The sequence below is a fragment of the Andrena cerasifolii genome, chromosome 14 (genome assembly GCF_050908995.1).
Source record: "Andrena cerasifolii isolate SP2316 chromosome 14, iyAndCera1_principal, whole genome shotgun sequence".
In the NCBI taxonomy this organism is placed as follows: domain Eukaryota; kingdom Metazoa; phylum Arthropoda; class Insecta; order Hymenoptera; family Andrenidae; genus Andrena; species Andrena cerasifolii.
Genome location: NC_135131.1, coordinates 7,642,324 through 7,661,655, shown reverse-complemented (window position 1 = coordinate 7,661,655; position 19,332 = coordinate 7,642,324). Strand labels below are relative to the sequence as shown.

Below are 19,332 nucleotides of genomic sequence, written 5' to 3'. Positions count from 1 at the left end.
TCATAGAGGTCTCCTTCGCTTTGTAATGGAATTATTTCGCTAACAATTTCAATCCCTGGCGTAAGAAGTGTGCCGTGTTGAATTGTGCGCGTCACGCATATCCTTCGCCGGCATGCCACCGATCGGTGAAGAATGTTCTTTTTTTTTTTAATTGTCTTGACGACGGCTGAGCGCATATGATGACAGTGTTTCGGGTGTCTGTTGCAGTACGGCAGTCCCGGCTCGGGGTGGCGACATCTTAACGCGAAGTGGCGTTCGCCTAGGTATTATTTGTACATATATTATATATTTATTTACCATATGTTATACGTCTATATATATATAAGATATGGAACACCACTTACTTTCATGCATCGCTCGCGGCACACTGTTCCCGCTATAATTTTACACGAGTTAATTCGGGATCGACAAACGTAACTATCGAGGAAGCTTTTTCCATTTTATGTATAATTATGCCTTTTGTCAATATGTGTCAGAATAAACATTGTCGTTCTCCGGCCTTTGTTTCAATCCCAACGAACTGTCACGGCGGGTCCGCGTCTTTGGAAAATCTGCTGTCCGTAGACGCGACGGCAGTACGGTCGAGTTTCCGAGTTTAAGAATTTAAGTTTCTTGTTCTTTTCTTTTCTTTTTTAATTCCCACTCTCCACACGCTTTCGTTGTATCGATTCTCTGCCTCGCTCGAGGACGAGCACATCCACGCTGTACATACTGTTCGTCTTGCATGAGTATCTGTACTTTAGCGCAAATTGAACCGCAAATAAACCGCTCTGGCACTTTACCCCGCCTTGTTTACCTGGATCACGTATGGTTCTCTTTCTCTTTTATCAACGATTCTTTCAGACTGCGAGCGACGATCCGAATTTGACCCTTAAGCCAATTCTCCACTTCTCTGTCCATTGTCGAGGCACTGTCAGTCTCTTTGTCCATGAAATGCTGCTTTCGCCTTGTTCCTCCCCTCGAGTAGACTGAAATTTTCATTCCGTTGGCTGTTTATTGCATTCGAACATAAATTATTACGACGCATTCGAGCGAAGTGTAAGTATTCCACCGATGTGTGTCGCGTCTGTGAATAAACTCGGTCTCAAGTTTTATGGAAAATGGATGTAACGGAGGTATCTAACGTCAAAACAATTGTATCGCTTCTGTTGCAGCCATTTCTGCAAATTGAGTTGTTATGCTAAGTCAAATCATACTGTCAATTACAGCTATCACAAGATTTCCATCTTCCCTTAATTCTAGCACTTACTCCGACACATGCTATTAATAAAAAGTACCAGTGCACCTATACCATCTACATTTGTCGGAAAAATACTACACGTACCATAGATTCTTTAATTACACTTTAATTTTAACTAGGGGTGGGTTCGAGTCTAATCTTTAAATTCTTGGAACTCGAGAACGAGAGTTTGTATGGCTTCTAACTCTCGAAACTTGAACTGCTGATTCTATTTTGTAACTGGAATATCTTGCTTTAAGAACTGAAGTGGGCAAAATTTTTGCAGAAATTGACCATAGTTAATTAAAATATAACAGTATCATTTTACATTTCTTCTTATCTGGGTTTCAAGAGTTTCGAACAACGAATAAAGTGCGAACTTTCGAAACTCGAAATTTTCTTGGCTCTCGAGGTTTCTACGCTCCGAGAAACCCACCCCTAATTTTAACCAAATCACTCTTACAGTGAGCTAGCTTCAACGAAGGTATATCGCAGAAGGAAAAACAACCTTAAAACCGTACGTGAAACGCTCCATTATCTGTCACCTTAGAGAGGAAAGTTTCAGTTACGCAGAGGCGGCCGGTCAGGTGGACGCAACAATTCTATCAAGATAAAAAGACCGCGTGTGCGTACACAGATCCGACATTCATTCGAGGCCAGCTACCGGTTTAAGGGTTGAATATGATCTGCCGGCTCTGAATTCTAATTGTTAGTCGGTGCTCGGCGAAACTTCGCCGGCGATAACGGGGGAAAATATTTCCCGGGCGTAACGGCGCGTATATCGCGCCGCCCGGAAGCCCTTTTTATCGGCGTGCGTGCTCCCAAGTTAAAGCTCCCGGTCGATTTCGAGATTGCAACGGGCAACGAGTAGTTAACTACATGCAGCTTGTATCGCGCCAGCCGGGCCACGTGTTACTTCATATAATAGCGCGTTTAAACCTATCCACCGTGACTTTTTTAAAGCCGCCCTCCCCGACACAAGCTCCCATCGTGGTAATCGTAGGACTTACACCCTGCCACGTACCTCCGGCGACGGGCGTTTCGATTCCACCATTGTTCCAACTTTATCCTGCAATTTCCTTCCACGTGCACTCGAAACGCTCCGAGTTCCAATTAACCACATTTCAATACCATTTAATGCCCGAAAATTATAAGAATCTTCTAAGTTTCGACGGCAGCTGTTGAGGATCTTGAATGTTCCGGGATCCTGAGGGGATGAAATCGAAGAAAGAATCGAATTCAATAGTGGGCGTAGTCATTGTTTTAAAGTAACAAATTTGGATCACCGAAATGGTCAGCTAGCGATCGTTATTCATCGGTGATTTATGCAAGTCGATTCTTTTGAAATGAAATGTAATTAAATTCCTTAAGGGATCTAAAACGTAAACGTTTTCCCTTTGAATTGGATCCAACTCGAAGCCTCTCGAGGCCATCGCTTCCTGCACAACCTACTAAATTCCTCCGCCTGCACCCGCGTGCAGAAAATTCAATAAGCTTTCGGATTTACCGAGATCCGTGTACACGTTAATCTTTCTCGATCATAACTGGGGAGCACTGTGTTTTTCCAAACATGCAAATCGTATTGTTGGAGGGGAATTTGTATTCGGTTGGACACCGACGAGAATCTCGTTGCACGATCATTTTGTTTTCACCCTGGCACCGATACGTCCTTTCGCCGTATTTCCCGCCGCCGGTGCAGCGGAAAATCTACCTTTCTGGCGTGTTTTTTTTTTTTAAAGGAATATATTTTCTTGTTTTAACGTGCACGCATTGCACCTGGAAGTATTTCACGCACAAGCATCGCGATTGCACATTAACGCAGATATTGTTAATTTCTTGTTCAGCGGTTACGATTCACGGTAGGATATTCTGGTTAACAAGTGCTAGTAGTATTTTAATCGTTATCTCTTTAACGTACACTGCAGTATTAACGAGTAAAGGAACGCACATTGATGTCAAAGTTGACTAATCTGTAGCGCTGAATGTGAATAAAACTCCGAAACGCTGAACGAACGATCCGACGACGGTGAAAGCACCCCGGTGCAATTCCTTTCGCGTGGAAAGAGGAATGGGTGCGTACGGAGCTAATTGAATTTACGTCGATTTTATGCGAGTTTCCCTTCGGCCGTTTGTCAGCCGCTTGATTGTACGTAGATTTTGACAAGGAAACGAAAGTAAAAGAAACAGAGGGTCGGAAGAATAATAATAGGGTTCGACTACCTGTTTGTCCGTTGCTCGGACTCCCTGTTCGCTCCTTTGCAAATGAACCCATTTGTATTCAGTCGTACGGCCAATTCGTCCCTCCTCGATACTGGAGTTGGCATTAAATTTTAGAATGCGAAACGACGCCGTCCACCTCGTAGGGAAATTATTTTCAGTATGGGAAGTCGATTACTGGCTGCCGCGTGTTTGTGAGTGGACAGTAATTGAAGGAATATTTTGTCGGGGTTAAATTAAATTTCGAGAACTTTAATTAAAAAGCATTTATTACGCGTTACGTAATAGGTAGTAGGTGAGAAATTAACACATGGTATCAAGTGCATTAGTAAGTGATACTAAATACACTTTTGCTTAATGCAAACTTGCATTAAATGGTGCGGAAAGGATTCATCTGTTCTTTTAAGAAATTACTACGAACTTTCCCTTCGTTATACCTCGCAAAATATGATTTTCTGGTGGCTCCCCTTTCTCGTTAAGTATGAGAACCTACCGGACTAACATCGGAGACACATTTCATTGAAGCAGTTAAGGTAGTAGCGTATTTCGTGATCGCGTGCACAAGGGCATGTCATCACACATGGAGATTGGTTTCTGCATTCATATTTGGCGCACACCGCGTTACTTTGTCCTGTAAAATCAGCGGATAAACGCGGGACCAACGGGAATGGGGAGCAGGGAAGGACTTGCGATAGAAATTCGAGCCAATTTATTCGGCAATTGAGGCTTCAATTACTTTTCCAACCGTGCTGCATACAACCGAGTTTTTTCTTCCTCGACTTGCTCTTTTTATCCTCGGTTTCTCCATTCTCTTTTTTGCTTCTGCCCTCCATCAGACATCGCCGACTATTTCTTCTCATCTATTTTGGATTTTACGCTATCATCGATACTCTGCCACCTTTCTCCGCCGTTTCTCTCCTCCTCCCTGCTCAACGAATTTTTCACAGGATATTATTCTGTTCCTCTATCACGGCGCTCGTTCATCTCGGGGAAATTTTATAGTATTGGCAAATCCACGCTCCTCCCATCCCTCCCCATTCGTTTGTGCACCAATTTCAATATCCCTACAGATAGTACACTTGTGTTACCCGATTGCACTTTAACGTACTCGTTAGAATGAAACGGTGATCGTCATTGGCTCCATTCTTCACACAAAACACCCAACGACACGCGCATTATTACTCATACAATCTTCATTACGCGTTCACGATTAAATTTGCATCCTTGTTTGATATAAAACCAGCCTTCCCGGTCTTTTCGAATACAGTTGATTTCGAAATTTCTGAATCTGTGACAGCATCACTTGAGGTGCGAATCCACGGTAAGATTTTACATGAGACTTTTCTATTAGCAGCCAAAAATCTCAGCAACAACTAAATGTAAATAATGCAAACAGTCGCGAGAGATGAGATTTTTAAAAATATATCACGAAACTTGCCCCGTGAGAGTCTAATTTCATGGAACTAATAACAAAATAATTAAAAAATAATGAAATAATTGTCCCATGAGATTAAAAGTCTCACGCGAGATTATTTTTGCCGCCTCGTGGATTTGCACCTTTCAAAAGCGAATCTCACGTGACAGACCTCGGACAACTCAAAATCCAAAATGTCGCGGACCAACGCAAGCATGTAAAAAAGGACCCACAATTCACACTGGCTTTAACCACCCAATTCATTTCCTTCCCCTGCAGCAAGCGACGTGATAAGTGCTGAAACTTCCCTTTTTTCCTCCAGCACGTAGAAGAAACGCGGCGCGATGTAATTATACACGCGAGACGGGGAATTATTCAGCGCGGTGACAATCGTACGGGGAACCGCGATTCCATTGCACTCGCAGTTTCATCCTGCAGCCGTGCAACAGCCGTCGCCTCCTGGCTGGCGCGCGCTAATAATTAATTCCCCGTAAAATAGGGAACGACGGCATCTCGCTAGTTGGGGGCACGCAGTTGTATATCGCGGTGAGAGCCGTAATGCGGGGGTTATTAACGGCCCTCCCCCCTGGCGTCCCGCAGCTTGGTGTTCGGCTTACGTGTTACGTAACGACGCTGCAATGCCTCGATCCGATAACGCGGCTCACATTCGTGTGACACCGATGCGTTTACGTAAACCAACCGATCGATCCGCGTTTTTTGGCACACTGGCACCCTCGCCTTGCATCGTGTAGCCACTTGTGCAGTAAATGCAGCCGAGTGCACATCTTGCCGTGGCCTCAGATCGCCTGGATGGGGGTGGTTTTTGCCTGGACGAGGAATTTCGGGGAGTAGTTGGTCATTTTATTCACATATTATATTGTTAGAGCAGGAATTGAAGTGTGTAGTGGCAAAGGAAGATGAATTCTTGAATTATAGTTCGTGGTACTGTAATAATTACTGAATTTTAATGTGACGTTTCGTAAACATATTATTCTTTGTGGAAACTTTGACGCCTCTCTGGATGGCCTGCTACATTAACGTTAAGATCGATCGCACCCCCTTTTCTTTCGAAGCTGGGTTAAGTCTGATCATCGACACACTGACCCCAATTACTCTGCTCAGCAAGTTTTCCATCAGTTGAGGAGATCTCTGGTCGGGGGTGGAAGTCTTCAGGTATCTTCTGTTTCAGATTGGACTATACCCGACTCGAATGCTCAAACAGAGACCCAGTTCTAATCAATAAGGGCACGGTTTAATTTGTCGCAGATTTTCGTTGATGATTCTATGTTGAAACTTGAAGTCTTTTGTTGAAATTGGAAAAACCACATAGATTATTCCGGAAGCCAAACTTCCGCCTTGAAATTTCACTTACGTTGAACGTCACAACGAAGGAAAGGTTTTAGCGTCATCGGGCTTGCACCATTGGTCAGCGAGAAAACAATTCTCAGGGGACGTTGGGTGACAGCGACTGGCGAAGTGAAATCGACAAGGCCGTCGGTCGTCGACGGAGGAACGGGTGGAGGATCTCAGGGAATGACGTTACCCCTCTGACGCAATAGGAACGAGGAAAGGAAACTTCGGAATCACCGGGGTCGGACGTTTCACACTCGATTGACGCATCACTGGGTTTCATCTTCTGCAGCGAGAAGCTTCTAGCAGTTACCCCGCCATTTTCTCTTCATCCGTTTCCCTCGCTCGCGTTCTCGATGCAACAACCTTTTAAGAATATCCCTCCCTCCCCGGCCTCCGCCGGTTCGTCGTCCCGTTGGAACTTAATGTGCCGTGAAACGAGGACTTTCCTCTTGTCTTCCTCGCTTCCGAACTCGCGAGCCCCCCGCCTCCTTTATCATTAAATGCGTAGTTCTGCTCGCGCGAAACGACACCAGGGGTTTAGTGACAAACGTTGGTTAATAGAATGTCCTTTCGTCCGGCGAGTTGTAGCTTTTCCGGCAGGGGATCTTGTGAACTGTACCGCAAACTGCGGGTACTATTTCGTTGGTGTCTCGCTGTACCTCCCGTACAAAGAACCTTTTAATCGTTGCACAAAGTAGCTCGTGTAGGGTGATACGTAACTTGATATTTTGAATGAACAGTTTTCCTAGAGCTTGCATTCTGCGGGGTTATTCGGTTGGCTGAGATGTGCGTTGCGATGGAAAGGAGTTGGTCCAGGAAAATCTAGTGTTGCATACATATAGGTATATTTGAAGGGTAAGGGAAAAAACGAGGAATGTCCATTTTTCGTACAGAACTATCGAATCACAAAGGGTTCTAAGGTTCAAATAAAGTTTTAGTATACTGGTTAAAAACAAGTAATGTCCACTCTGCACTGGAACAAAAAACCTTAATTCTCTCGATAAAGCTGTTTTGTGCCATTCCCTGTGTTTCCCCCTTGCTCTTCGTTTAAAGTGTTAAGCGATTTTTATTCGAAACAAGTCTCAAAAGTGTCATCCTAAATGATGCGGGGATATGGTTGACTCGTATCACTGAACTGCGAGAAAGAATACGGTCCGTGCAATTCTTTAAGTGATGGCGGTCCGCGTACGGTCAGACGTGCCTTGCTCCCAGTAAAAGTGGTGCTGTATTCGAATCAGAATTTATCCAGATTAACGAAAACTTCGAAGATTTAAAGATAGAAGCTCCATTGGAGAACTGAAATTAACCTCCAGACCAACAAAAAACACTGAAATAAAACAATTATCGTTAGACACAGTGCGCACTGAATGATAAACCAATTTTTTACTAAATTTAGAAGAGTGCCTGAATTCCCTACGAACACTTACTTAAAAATTGATAGCACCCCGACCGAATTAGTCTCCACCCCGCCAGCGGCGATGGAAGTAACTCTTGTCGTTCGGCAACGAGTGACGTTGAAACGTTGTAATAAATCTGACCTAGAGAGCTCAGTCAGTCTCCCGTTCCGTTTATAATACTCGATCAATATTCGAAATACTATTCGACTGTACTCACCGCGCCGTTTGGATAGCGAAACTTTTCGCGGCCGCGTTTCATTTATCTCCCGCTGGCAGACACAGCCGCTCCGTATTCTGCAAAAAATTACGGCGCGCCAATAAATCTGATTTCCACCGAAAGTTTTCCGTACGGCGGTCGTTTGCAATTTTTCGTGATTTGTGGGAGAGAAAAAAGCCTCCTTTTCATCGACGCTCGATCATCAGAGTTTCATAAAAAAAAGAAGCGACGGCCACGTGGATAATCGCTAATTGTTCGACTATTCCTTTTCTCGTGGATGAAAGGGGTGTTATATAGGCGTTACGAGGTAAAAACTTACTTTGAAAAAAATTCAGTCGAACGAGAAAGGCAGCGTATCCTGTCGCGAATCAAACGTTTACGAGTGGCAGGAAAGGGAGCCAGCAAACACGATATTTCGCGATACGAGCTTCGACGCGAAACGCTGGAGAATTAATGTATTTATAATCGTTGAATAACGAACAATTTATCCGTGAAATATGTCAGGTTCATTTGTCACCGTTGCGAAATCGGAGTAGCGTTTGTAGGAGCAATATGTGGACCACGGTTTGCCATTCAAATATCGACTATCGGTGTCATTTCTATATTCAAGTTGAATTTATTTGTTAGCTGGCATCCAGGCAGTTTTTGCAAGCTTTACTATGGCCCAGTACCTGCGGTTGGCCGCTGTACTTTAATTCGTTCTCTCAAATCTGCATTCACAAATAGATGCGAGTACATTTCAGTTTAAGGATAATAATCCTCCCGCAAACCAATAATGCTTTCATTCGAAAGGGAAGTGCAGCGTATTTAAATAAATGAACAATCACTTCGTTATTTTTAGTTAAACGAGAGACATGGCTACTTAGTCCGCAGTGATCTCATTTCTGACGCATTACGAGTGTAGTGAAATAGCGAGTGACGGCCATAAAATTTCGCCAACTGCGCCCTGCATTTTCTCGCGCCTCTCGGATGCTAATACGCGCAGTTGCCGTCGCATAAAGGGCCAACGACCGCCTCGTGTTTGCGTTTTAAACAATATCCCGTGTAATAACGTCGCGCTTTTCAACAAAATCGATTCGCCGCGGGCCACGGGAACCTCTTTGCTTATCGAGATTGGCGAAAACGATGGTGACACGTTAAAAATGCTCGCGCGTAACTGCGCGCTCTCGACAGTAATTTCCGACCGAGTCGTAGTTTAGTTGAAATTTCGCCGCGGCTGGGATTTGATGCTAAAAAAAACTTGAAACTTCCACTCGATGGCAAGGAAATTTTTAAGTGGAGCAGAAAGTAGAGCGACGGACAATTTACACTTTCCATAATTCATCGATTAAATACAATCTTCTAATTTCGTATTTATTACACAGATGTACTTTTTCATATTTTTAGTACACTCTGTGGAAGATTAAAAACGTTTGCTATTAAACACCTCGAACCTCAAATTTCAATTATTGGCGATTAAAATGAAGATCTCACTTTTTTTTTCATTTTACATCTTCTTTTCTGTTGCATACATTTGCATAATCATTTCGATGAAGTTAAACACTCGAGATAGTTCTTCTTTTTTTCGAAGAGGTAAGCTCTCCGAGCCATCAAACGAGAAATTTCATCGTAAAAATAAGCGTTTCGCGGCACGCACACCGCCGCCGCCGCGTTAATTATTTGAAGCTTTACGAGTCGCGTCGAGACGGAATGAAAGAGACACGACGCGTCGCGCGTAGATCATCCCTTCGAAAGATGCTCGCGATGCACACCGCCGGCCGTCTATTTTTTTTACTCGTTTTCGCGCTCTCCCTCATCTTTCCCCCCCTTTTTTTATTCCTCTCGTTCCGCTTTAACGCCGTCGCGCCGCTTTGATCTCCCGCCTCCGCCTCGAATCCATTTATATCGTCGCAGTCGACGATCGCGGGTGAACGGCGTCGAGGTAACACTCAGCTCGGACATAAATAATTCATTACACGCCGCATTCACTTCCATTTGTAATTCGGATCCCGTGTAATAAGGATTCCGCGACATTCCTGCGGGTGTCGCACGCGTATGCCTGTCGAGGGTGTCTTTCCACTTGATCGAAGGCGATTCGCGGTTCGTTGTGTATTTTGGGGGCTCCTCGATAAATCAAAGTAACTTTTGCGGGTAATTTTATTCAGGCTGAAGTTTGCGATACATGTGTCATATATGGGGCCGTCCTTAAATTACGTAAGGGTAATTTTAGCGATTTCTTACCCTCTCCCTCTTCAAATCTAAAAATTCGTAAGATTTTATATTCCAACCTCCCCCTTCCTTACGTAATATTTTGTACATCGAATTGTTTCAGTTATTAAAATTCTTTTAAAGGTTTAAATGAATTAACTCAGTTTCGTGTGTGCGATGTAACATCATTTTTTAAGCTACTCATATTGGAACTTCGGTTAAAAAATATTACTTAAGACGCTGCCTGACTCTCTCTTCCCCCCTGACAAGAAAACGTTAGAAATTTGCGACCACCCTTAGGTAATTTAAGGACGATCCCTATGAGCCATAAACTTTTGCGAAGCAATTCGTTACCAATTTCGTTAGCTAAGGTTTGAAGTCTGAAGAAGGGCGACAGTAGTTGTTTTATTTAGTGACATTACTCTCTGTTTCGTAATAAGTAGTACACATGATAGGTGAATTGAGTGACTAGAAAAAGGGAATCTCGCATTCGTCACTAGTGAAGCACATAAATGAAAAAAAAAACATCACGATAAGAATATAAGTGAATGCAGCACCCACCTTGTATTAATCAACACCTTGTACACAATCTACCGCTGCTTTTTCGTTTGCTCCTATCTTAAGAGGGGTTGTTCAGTAATTTCTGTTCGGAGGAGATGCAGGACTCGAAGTCACCGGATCGTTCGATTCAGTTCACTGATTGCTGACCCTGCGACTTTTCGAGCGTGTTCTCACACGGGGCCATCGATGGGTGAATTCTTTTCCACAGATCGGCTGCACCGCACGGGAAGGACTTCCCGTAACTATACCATCGGCTGGGCCCTGCAGCGATGATCACCTGTGCCCACAACCACGGCTCCGACCTCGATAGCGACAACGATGACCAAGTTATTCTCTCGCTGAAAATATATCGCTTCAGACTTAAAGCGTATAAAAATACAGAAAACGTGCCCGTTTAGGGAACATCGCTTGCGGAAGGGGCTTAAAAAATTCTACAAATTTCCAAAGCTTCGTTTAAAAATTCCGAGTGCCTTGAAATTCTAAATTTCAACCTTTCTCAAGATTCGCTAACATTTTTCAACGCATTCGATCTTCCTCAGCCAAGAGGATTTTTTAATAGAGAAATGTGCGATGTTTAAAGAAATAGAAACAGGCTTCGTGTGAAACACAGGCGCGTAGGATGGACGGGAATGTTCCCATGATCGAACACCATCGATTACTTTCCTGCGCGTTTTCGCGGTCGAGTCCCGCGGTTTCAGTTTCGAAAGCAGCCTAGCCGTTCCGCTGTCGCTTCCTGTTTCCCTTCCGAGCGCATTCAGACCACCAGGAAGTGTCTCGTTTTCCCAGCCGGAAGCCAGGGAACCCGCTGAATCGCACCTGACCACTTCCGCCAGTGGATCCAGTGCTCTTGCGCCCTGCCTTTACGCAGGTCAGTGAGCTTGAACGTCATCCCAGGCCTGGATCCTTTCGTTTTCTTATTTTTAACCGTCTTCGGTCTCGATAAATACAAACCACGCGAACCGAGTCGTTCACTTCTTTGCTTTAATTTTGAGATACTTAAATCGAGCACTGTCCACGATTTCCCATCGTTCAAAACAGTTCAGTCGGGCAACAATCTCCCTTTCCTATTTAAGGGAACGGGAAGACGTTACTCCGTTTAGTAAAAAAAAAAAAAACAGTGGAGCAGTAATTTGACTTTTTCGCCGATTAAACTGTCGACCGACAGAAAATCGGTAATGCGCGCTAGGTTCAGCACTGTCGCGACTAATTTCTGTCCAATCGTCAATTCTTCGTTCGGATGTTCATCTCATGAACGACGATGGAAATGAACTGCTCGATACGCACAGCGTGGAATCAGGTTCGGAGATAGCATCCGCCGGCGCGAAAGTGCAACAACGATCGCGATTGATTCGCGTCATTCAAGCGCAAAGGACTCGCTCTCGTTCACGGCGCGTGATTATTTTCCACGTTAATCGCGTTTCTGCCGCTTTTACGCGACACTGCGAAACACCCGCCGCCAGCGAAAGGCTCGAGCGAATCTCGATCGTGGGGCTCCGTGCTACGCGGGGAATCAGCGAACTCTGCTCGCATTGCCGCTGCGAGGTGGAACTCCGTCAATGGAATATCGAGACATCGCTGATATATGACGTAACTATGTAATCGGAAGACATGCAGTGTAGCCAGAAATTCGTTGACGGAAATCATAGTCGACCAGGCTCGAAATCGTACTCGTTTTAAACAGTTTGTCGAAGAATCTCCCTGGAAGGCTCCAACATAGTATTTCGAAAGCGTGGAACGACCTCGGTGGTAGTGGTGACTTCCGGCTTTAAAAAAGTATTTTAAAACCGTTGAATTTTTTAAATTTTAACCGTCGAGTTTAGTACTCGCTGATTATTAAACAAGGGACACTTAATACGAAAGCAAATCTGAGGAGAGCTAGAAATACAGAGTGTCCCAGAATTTTCAAGTAATTTTAAACATACGAATTATTTATCAGGGATGAAGTCGCGAATCCTTCACATTTATTTCTTCACCAACAATCGGTGAATTAATTCGTAATTAATGAAAGTAAATCTTTTTAGCGTAAGTATGTAAAAGTCGAAAGGCAACCGTTTTACTTCATAAATGAATTAGATAAATGACAGTAATTATTTTTTTTTTAAAAAAATCCTTCTTTCTTTAAAGAAAGAACGTTTCATTTTTGCTCCTAAATCATTCTCTCAGCGTCGGGGTGCGAGACACGCCACCGCAGTGTTACGTGGCAGCCGCTTTAAACGAATCTTTCGGCGACAATCACCGCCCCGAGGTCGCCGAGATTTTCCCTGAAATATTATTTTTACCCAGCATCGCCGTGGGCGGCCATTCGAGGAACGGCTGACCAGGACCCTTTCGTGCGGTCGCGTCGAATATCGTCTGTAATTGAGAGAGCGTTCCGAGAGGATGTGATCGCGCGAATGGATGGGAGAGAACGGTGGAGAGGATGTGATATACGAATCATTTCTGTCGCTTTTGCCGTTTGAAGGCGCGCACCTCCGCGCCCAGAGACACCGTGGAAACCAAGGGCGGCTCGTGGCGTCGCGAGATGTAAGAAATTTACGAGTAATATTAATATATTGCGACACTTGTCCTAATGTTAGATAAGGAAACGCTCGGAGGGAGGTGCCGTCGAGCTCGAGAATGGACCTTCTCGTTAACTTGGCGGCATCTGAACGTGGCACTAAATGAAGCACGTGATTGAGACGGATTTACCTTGTATGTGGTGAATATTTCATGTACGTCCTGCAATGTATGGTGTGCTTAAAGTTTTATATAGCGCTGTGGGGCTTAGACATAGCGAGTGCTCAAATTCAGACCTAATCTCTTAATTGATAGATAGGCTATATCTATTTTCAACTTGGACCTAATTGAGACCTAGCTTAAATCAGGGATCATTCGAATCAACGGTCACCGTATCTTCCTGTAGAAGCTACCAGCTCTTAACGATCAGTCTCAAAATAGACGAAGGTTGTGGATGTTTGTACCCATTTCCGTCACAAGTGGTACAGGTCAATAATATCAGCCACGTTACTTTCTTCGGCACTTGCATTTTCCCTATGTCAAAGTCCATTCGTTGAACATTCTTATCGTTGTAGCGTTTGCACGCTGTGTAGTGTATAAGTCCAACGTCGTCGAACGCGTTTAAGTGTCACGGTTGCTTCGAGAGAATCCTCGTTCGAGATCGCCGAACGACATCGCGAGGTAATAACTTGGCCCGCGATTTCGATTCAACGGTACTCTCCATCCGAGCGTTAGTCGAACGATCGGGGGATGATTTTCCTTTTTGAAGAATCGGCGAAACATTGATCCGTTCATCCCCCGGCCGCTCCGCTGTAATACTCGCTAAGGTACTAACGAAACGTTCTTCTAATTAATTAGCATACGAGATCAGTCTGTAAATATTGTCTTCGCTGTCGTTTCTAATAGTTCGTGGAATTGTACATGTAGCGTAAGATGAATGCACGGGCGTGTGACCGAACGTCGCGGATATCGCTTCGCGAGGGGTGGGTGGAAGAAGATGAGTGAAAGGGGGTATCGAATGGTGTAGAATGAGTGACGAGCGTTTTGATCAGAGGGTCAGTAGACGCATAGAGTGACAAAACGGGTGACGCAGACTAATTAGACGAAAAAGTAAAATGGAAAAAATAAATGGCATATTGTAATCATTCGTCACGCTCGCGGCCTTTCGAATACGCGTTCTTCTTCTTGTAATCAACGTATTCGCATTCGCACTCCGGCACACCACAGGTAATCACGTATTCTATTGTATACGTACGAGACTCAACTGCACGCGCACGATCAAAGCCTTGCTGCTAGCCTTATATTGTAACACGAAGTTTAAATAAACTGTCGAAAAACGCAATACTCCCAGCGACTCTTTCTTCTCCATTCATTTCGAACCCTTCTGTAAATATTTGGGACAAAGTGAATCCTGATTCTCTCTGTACTCGGCGCTTGCTATCACGTCATATTACCAGCGTCGGTGGACGTGACGGAAAGACAGGTACCCGTTCGATCACCGAAGTTACATGCATCGCGTGGCGAACTGGGAAAAGATGGGTGACCGTTTTTCTCCTGGCGCGCCGCTTGTAAGTGGGTGAAATTTTCTTGGTGGGCGGGTATGGCGTTCCACGTCGAGGTGTTGTTGTTGTTATCGCTCTTTAGGGTCTTTTTAAGGCCGAAGCAACCCTATATGTTGCTAGAAAATACTTCATATTATACCTGAAAGAGAATCCCTATACAACCAGAACATATCAGTGTCACCTGACACGCGAAGTAATCGCGGGTAATGTAGTAGTACTTGAATTAACAAAAAAATTACCCTCAGCTACGATTCGCTAATCAAGCGAAAGGGAACTAAAAAGGTAAATGGACCCTTATAATATAACCCCAAGATCCCTCGATGCCAACTATGCGACACCTTCAAAATTCTCTACCCCAAAAACCTGCGACCCATCATCGATGCCATTCAACCTGTGGAGGAAGAAAGGATGGCTTCCCAGATACGTCGCCCCTACTCGTCACAATTGGAAGCGCGACGAGCTGGTCGAATCTGTAGTTAGTTGGACGCTTAGACAGTGGATGAATGGAGTCGTTTGCAGGCACGCGTTCGCCCAGCCTGGGACCGTGTCCCATTGACAAGGGAGTAAGTAAGGACGCGGGGCGGGCATGGGGGGACGTCTTATCGCGCTGCAGAGCGTCTAATCCGCATGCCGATTTCCGGGCTGGTGGTCGGTGCGCGTTAGCCCCGGTATCCATGCTCCGGCGAGTATATTCGACTTAACGATCGCGGATTATTGAATGCAAATTGATTCCGGGAGTTGCTGCCGCCGGATTCAGCCGTCTCAGTCGAGTTTTCGGCTGCTCGCTATGCGATTCACAGCTGTGCTCCAAATTGCACAGGTGGTTCCCCCGTAAGTGTCGCCCTCGCCTTGGCAATTTACATGAAAACGCTCGCTTCGCGCCCTCGACTTTGTTCCGCGTGTGCGACTCGGGACGGAAGTTCGGTTAGCGGGACTCGGCGCGCTCGTATCTTCGGTATCGGAATCGTGACTGTTTGTGCTGGTCGGAATTAGTGTTTCCCCTCTGCGAAGGATCGGGGATCCATTCGTGGCTGGAATTTCGGACGAAATTCTATTTGCCAAGCGGGGGACGACAGGATGGGGTATTGGTGTTGTAAATCCGAGAGGGTTACGTACAATTCAGCGCGAACTCCGAGGTCGCGTAGCCTCGGGGGTATACTTCCTTCGTGATCACCGCTTGTGTTACTTTTGGGAGCGATCGCAGCGAACAGGGTAATCTGTTTAATGATCCTAGACGTATTTCTTCGGCAGCTTAATTCCGGGCGCATCTACTTAGCGATCCTCGTAATTACCCAGCTGGGTTTGTCACGCGAGACATCTTCCCCGGGATGTTTGTTGATCGAGTCCAGGCGGGAGTGTCGCAGCGGGGGCGAGAAACGCTTTCTCGGGGAATGTGCGCTTGCCACTTTTCAGGACTTCGCATCAGTTGCCAGGAAAATTGCACGGCGATACGAACTGCTCTTAATGAGACGGACGCGAAATACGTAATTGCGTGACTGGCCCGTTGGGAAATTCTACAACGGGATGCACGAATTCGGGCCGCGTTTGGGGGAATACCTAGGGAGTTGCAGCTCCATTCTGGCAGTATCACAGTAGAAGCTCAGCGTTATTCAGGTAATTAGTCGATCAAATGACCTTTGGTATGCTGAGTACATTTAAGACCTTGTAGAGAAGGTAATAATAGGGTGATCTTGCCCTTACAATCTCCAGTATAATCTTCCACTTGTTGGACTCGGTATGTTATTATAGAATAATTCTGCACGGTTTAATGTATAGAGGGTGCGATGCATTCAGAATTTCGGGGTATTGGATTGGGAATAAAGATAAATTAGATAAAAGCGAGACTATTTGAGATAGTGAGGTACGATGGATTGAGATTTTGCATTTCTTGTCGCGAAATAGAGGAACGAAGTATAGAATATTATGACTCGAATAAGTGGGTCGTAATTTAAGACAAAAAGGGAAGAGGAAGAAAATGCTGTTGCCATATTTTCTGCCCTGTTGGACGTAGTTTATGCTCTCCTTGATATCCTTATAGACATGGAAATTTGTTCTGTGAAATGCAAACTAAGGCACCGCGCCGCAGACCCTGAATAATAGTCGGCTAATTCGATTTTTTACCGCGTTAAGCTTGCACGAAACTTCCACTTGCTTTGCGAAACAGAATTATCGTCTCTCACGGATGCCACGTGAAAAGCATCGTGGAAAATATTTCCAACGTATGCGACGCATACGAGTATTCCTCGTGCGCAACGTTTGTTCTTATATTATCTAATAGGACGAAGGGAATCGCGTAAATGGAAATTTTTCATTCAACGTCGCAAATTATTTAACTGAAAACTTTCAAGGTTCGAGAAATAAAATCTGTGCTTGCAACTTCGTGGGGTTTCCGCGACCGTCCAAATTTCAATCTGCTCCCGTGACAAAGTTGCAAACAGAAATTTAACCTGTCACGGAAACGCCACAAAGTCGAAAATAAGTTCCGAAACAAGAAATGAACGGAAAGTGGATCGAAAAATTGACCAGTAGCGGAGTTCAGATGCTCGAACCCAGAATATAGAATATATATAAAAAGAACGCGCGCTAATTATTGGCACATCCATCAGGTCACTGTTCTAGAAATCAAAAATAGAAACTTTAGCAGCTGAATTTCAAATTTATTTTCAGTGAAGAACCGCAGCACTGGATGAAGATTCATACGAAATATTAATTTCTGCTGCAATGATATTATAATATAAGACACATTAATAGGAATATCAGATATCGATGTAAGTCCCTCGTGGATTTAATAACCGCGCCGCAAGTTGGCGAATTAGAATTACGAGGTAAAAAGGAAGCGGGAAGCTTTTTGTTCGCATACGGGAGGGAAGGGCCCGCTGAAAAACGGGCGTCGATCGAAACTCGTTTGCATGGCGTATTGCTGAGAAAAGGAGCAAAAAGCTCGATGTCAGGAAGTCGCAAAACCGATTATCACCTTCAAGTAATTATCCAAGCAGCATACTCGGGGCCAAGTATCTGCTCTTCCTCTCACGCCCACGTAATTATTCTAACTTGAGCAGTGGGGACAGGGGGAAAAAAAAGCAGAAAATGACAAGGGAACCGGGGAATCGGATTAAAGGTGACGCGTCGTGAAAGCTAGTATCGACCCAGTAGGACGTTCGAAACTTCTTCAACAACCGAGTCTTCCTAAAGTTCCAACCTGACGCGTACCCATAACTCTTACAGCAGCAGAGCATGTGAGCCTCTAAAACGCGAGCTTGAACCTCTCCAAAGTGGTGGAAATTACAAGAACATCAAAGCGACTGTTCCCGAGGCCGTTCCCGCGTTAACGGATTAACTCGAAGCTATCCTTCATTTTTCTCTGCAATTTACGGAAAGCTCCATATTTACGTTCCATCCCGCGTGATCGGGGAAGGGTGCGGGCGAGGCGGAACGCGTCCCGGTGCCGAAGTATTCGTGGGGTTCGGAATTTGTTAAGGAGGGAAGCGTGACCGTTGCAATAACAGTAAACGACAAAGCAACGAACGCGTCGGCGCTCGTTTCAAATGCAGATCAGCGGGAAGTGGTAGCGCGGCTTCATTTCCGGTTCCTACGAGCGATTCCGCGCGAACGCTAAAACCAACATGGGCCAGCGCCGGTCGCGTCCGCGTATATCGACGCCATTTTAAATGGAAATGCGACCGAAAGCTGCCTCTGGAAAAGTCTCGCTCGGTCCGCTCGTGAAATGGATCGTAAACTGCGACGAAGCGGAATTCACTTCTCGATCGCTGGTCGCTGTAGATCATTCCCGCGTCTACTCGGACTATTAATTAAAAAAAACACTGTGCGCGGCGACGATCAGCTGGAGAATTAAGCGGGTAGGTATACTTTCCGTCATTGGGCCAATGCGAAGTGACGATAAAAGTTTCTACCGTGTAATAAATACAATATCCTTCCTTAATAAAGGTTCAAGTCGGTGGAGGGTTCTGAAGCGATTCCACGGTGTCAGCGCATAATGGTATCAGGGAAATCCATTTCGATCGCGAGCTGATAAACGTCTTTGAGTTAATTTAACGCTATCGCGCCGGAGCTTTTGCGCGTAGGTACGCGGACATTGATTCGATTCGCCCCGTGGAAAACGCGATCCCCTTCAATTTGCTTCAATTCGAAGGAACGCCACCCCGCTGCACATCTTCCCCCCCCCCCCCCCCGGGCTGGATCGTTGCATTTATTCAATTATGCATTCTTTTATTTCGCCTCGCCCCGTCGCAGCACGCGTTCAAAGGGTACACCGAACATTTCCATTTTCCCGTGTCGTTCCATCTCCGGCAAGAGCAGCGCCCTCCACCCAGACCACGGACCCCGCCGTGGAACTTTGTTTCAACTTTAAGCGACGTCGTGTTTCCAGCCCGCCCGCATCCATTCCAGTTACAAAGTGTCGCGCGACGAGGAAGTATGCTTCGCTATGCTTTAATCGCTCCTTTTTCATCCCGAAACCGTCCTCCATTATCGTCCACCGGGGGCTCCCCCTCTAATCTGCTCAGCTTTTCCTGCACGAGCTTAGAGACCACCTCGTCCCTTTTTGCGCTTCGATTCAGAAACCTTGCCGTGTAATATCATTCAATGGATTTCCCATATTTCCACCCAGTCCGCGTGGGACAGGCTGCGATTTTTTAAATGGCACAGTGACGATCAAAGGGGGCTTCGAAATGGGAAAAATAACTGTACTG

The 19,332-nt window shown here is 45.2% G+C and overlaps 1 protein-coding gene across 14 annotated transcripts in view; it reads left to right on the top strand.

Annotated features, from left to right (window-relative positions):
* The window catches only part of Tmod (tropomodulin), a 68,894-nt gene extending 54,491 nt beyond the window's left edge, over nt 1-14,403 (top strand). For 8 of the 14 annotated variants that reach the window (XM_076826912.1, XM_076826915.1, XM_076826913.1 and 5 more), the window contains one exon: nt 208-495. Coding sequence is in view for 4 of the 14 variants with exons in the window: in XM_076826915.1 (XP_076683030.1) it covers nt 208-242 (35 nt within the window). In the remaining 10 variants the exon portion in view is untranslated. Of the gene's footprint in view, nt 1-207; nt 496-1,684; nt 8,043-10,773 lie in introns of those variants that run through there. The other 6 variants (XR_013087104.1, XR_013087105.1, XM_076826917.1 and 3 more) reach the window with 3 other exon arrangements.
* Nucleotides 14,404-19,332: the final 4,929 nt, after the last annotated feature.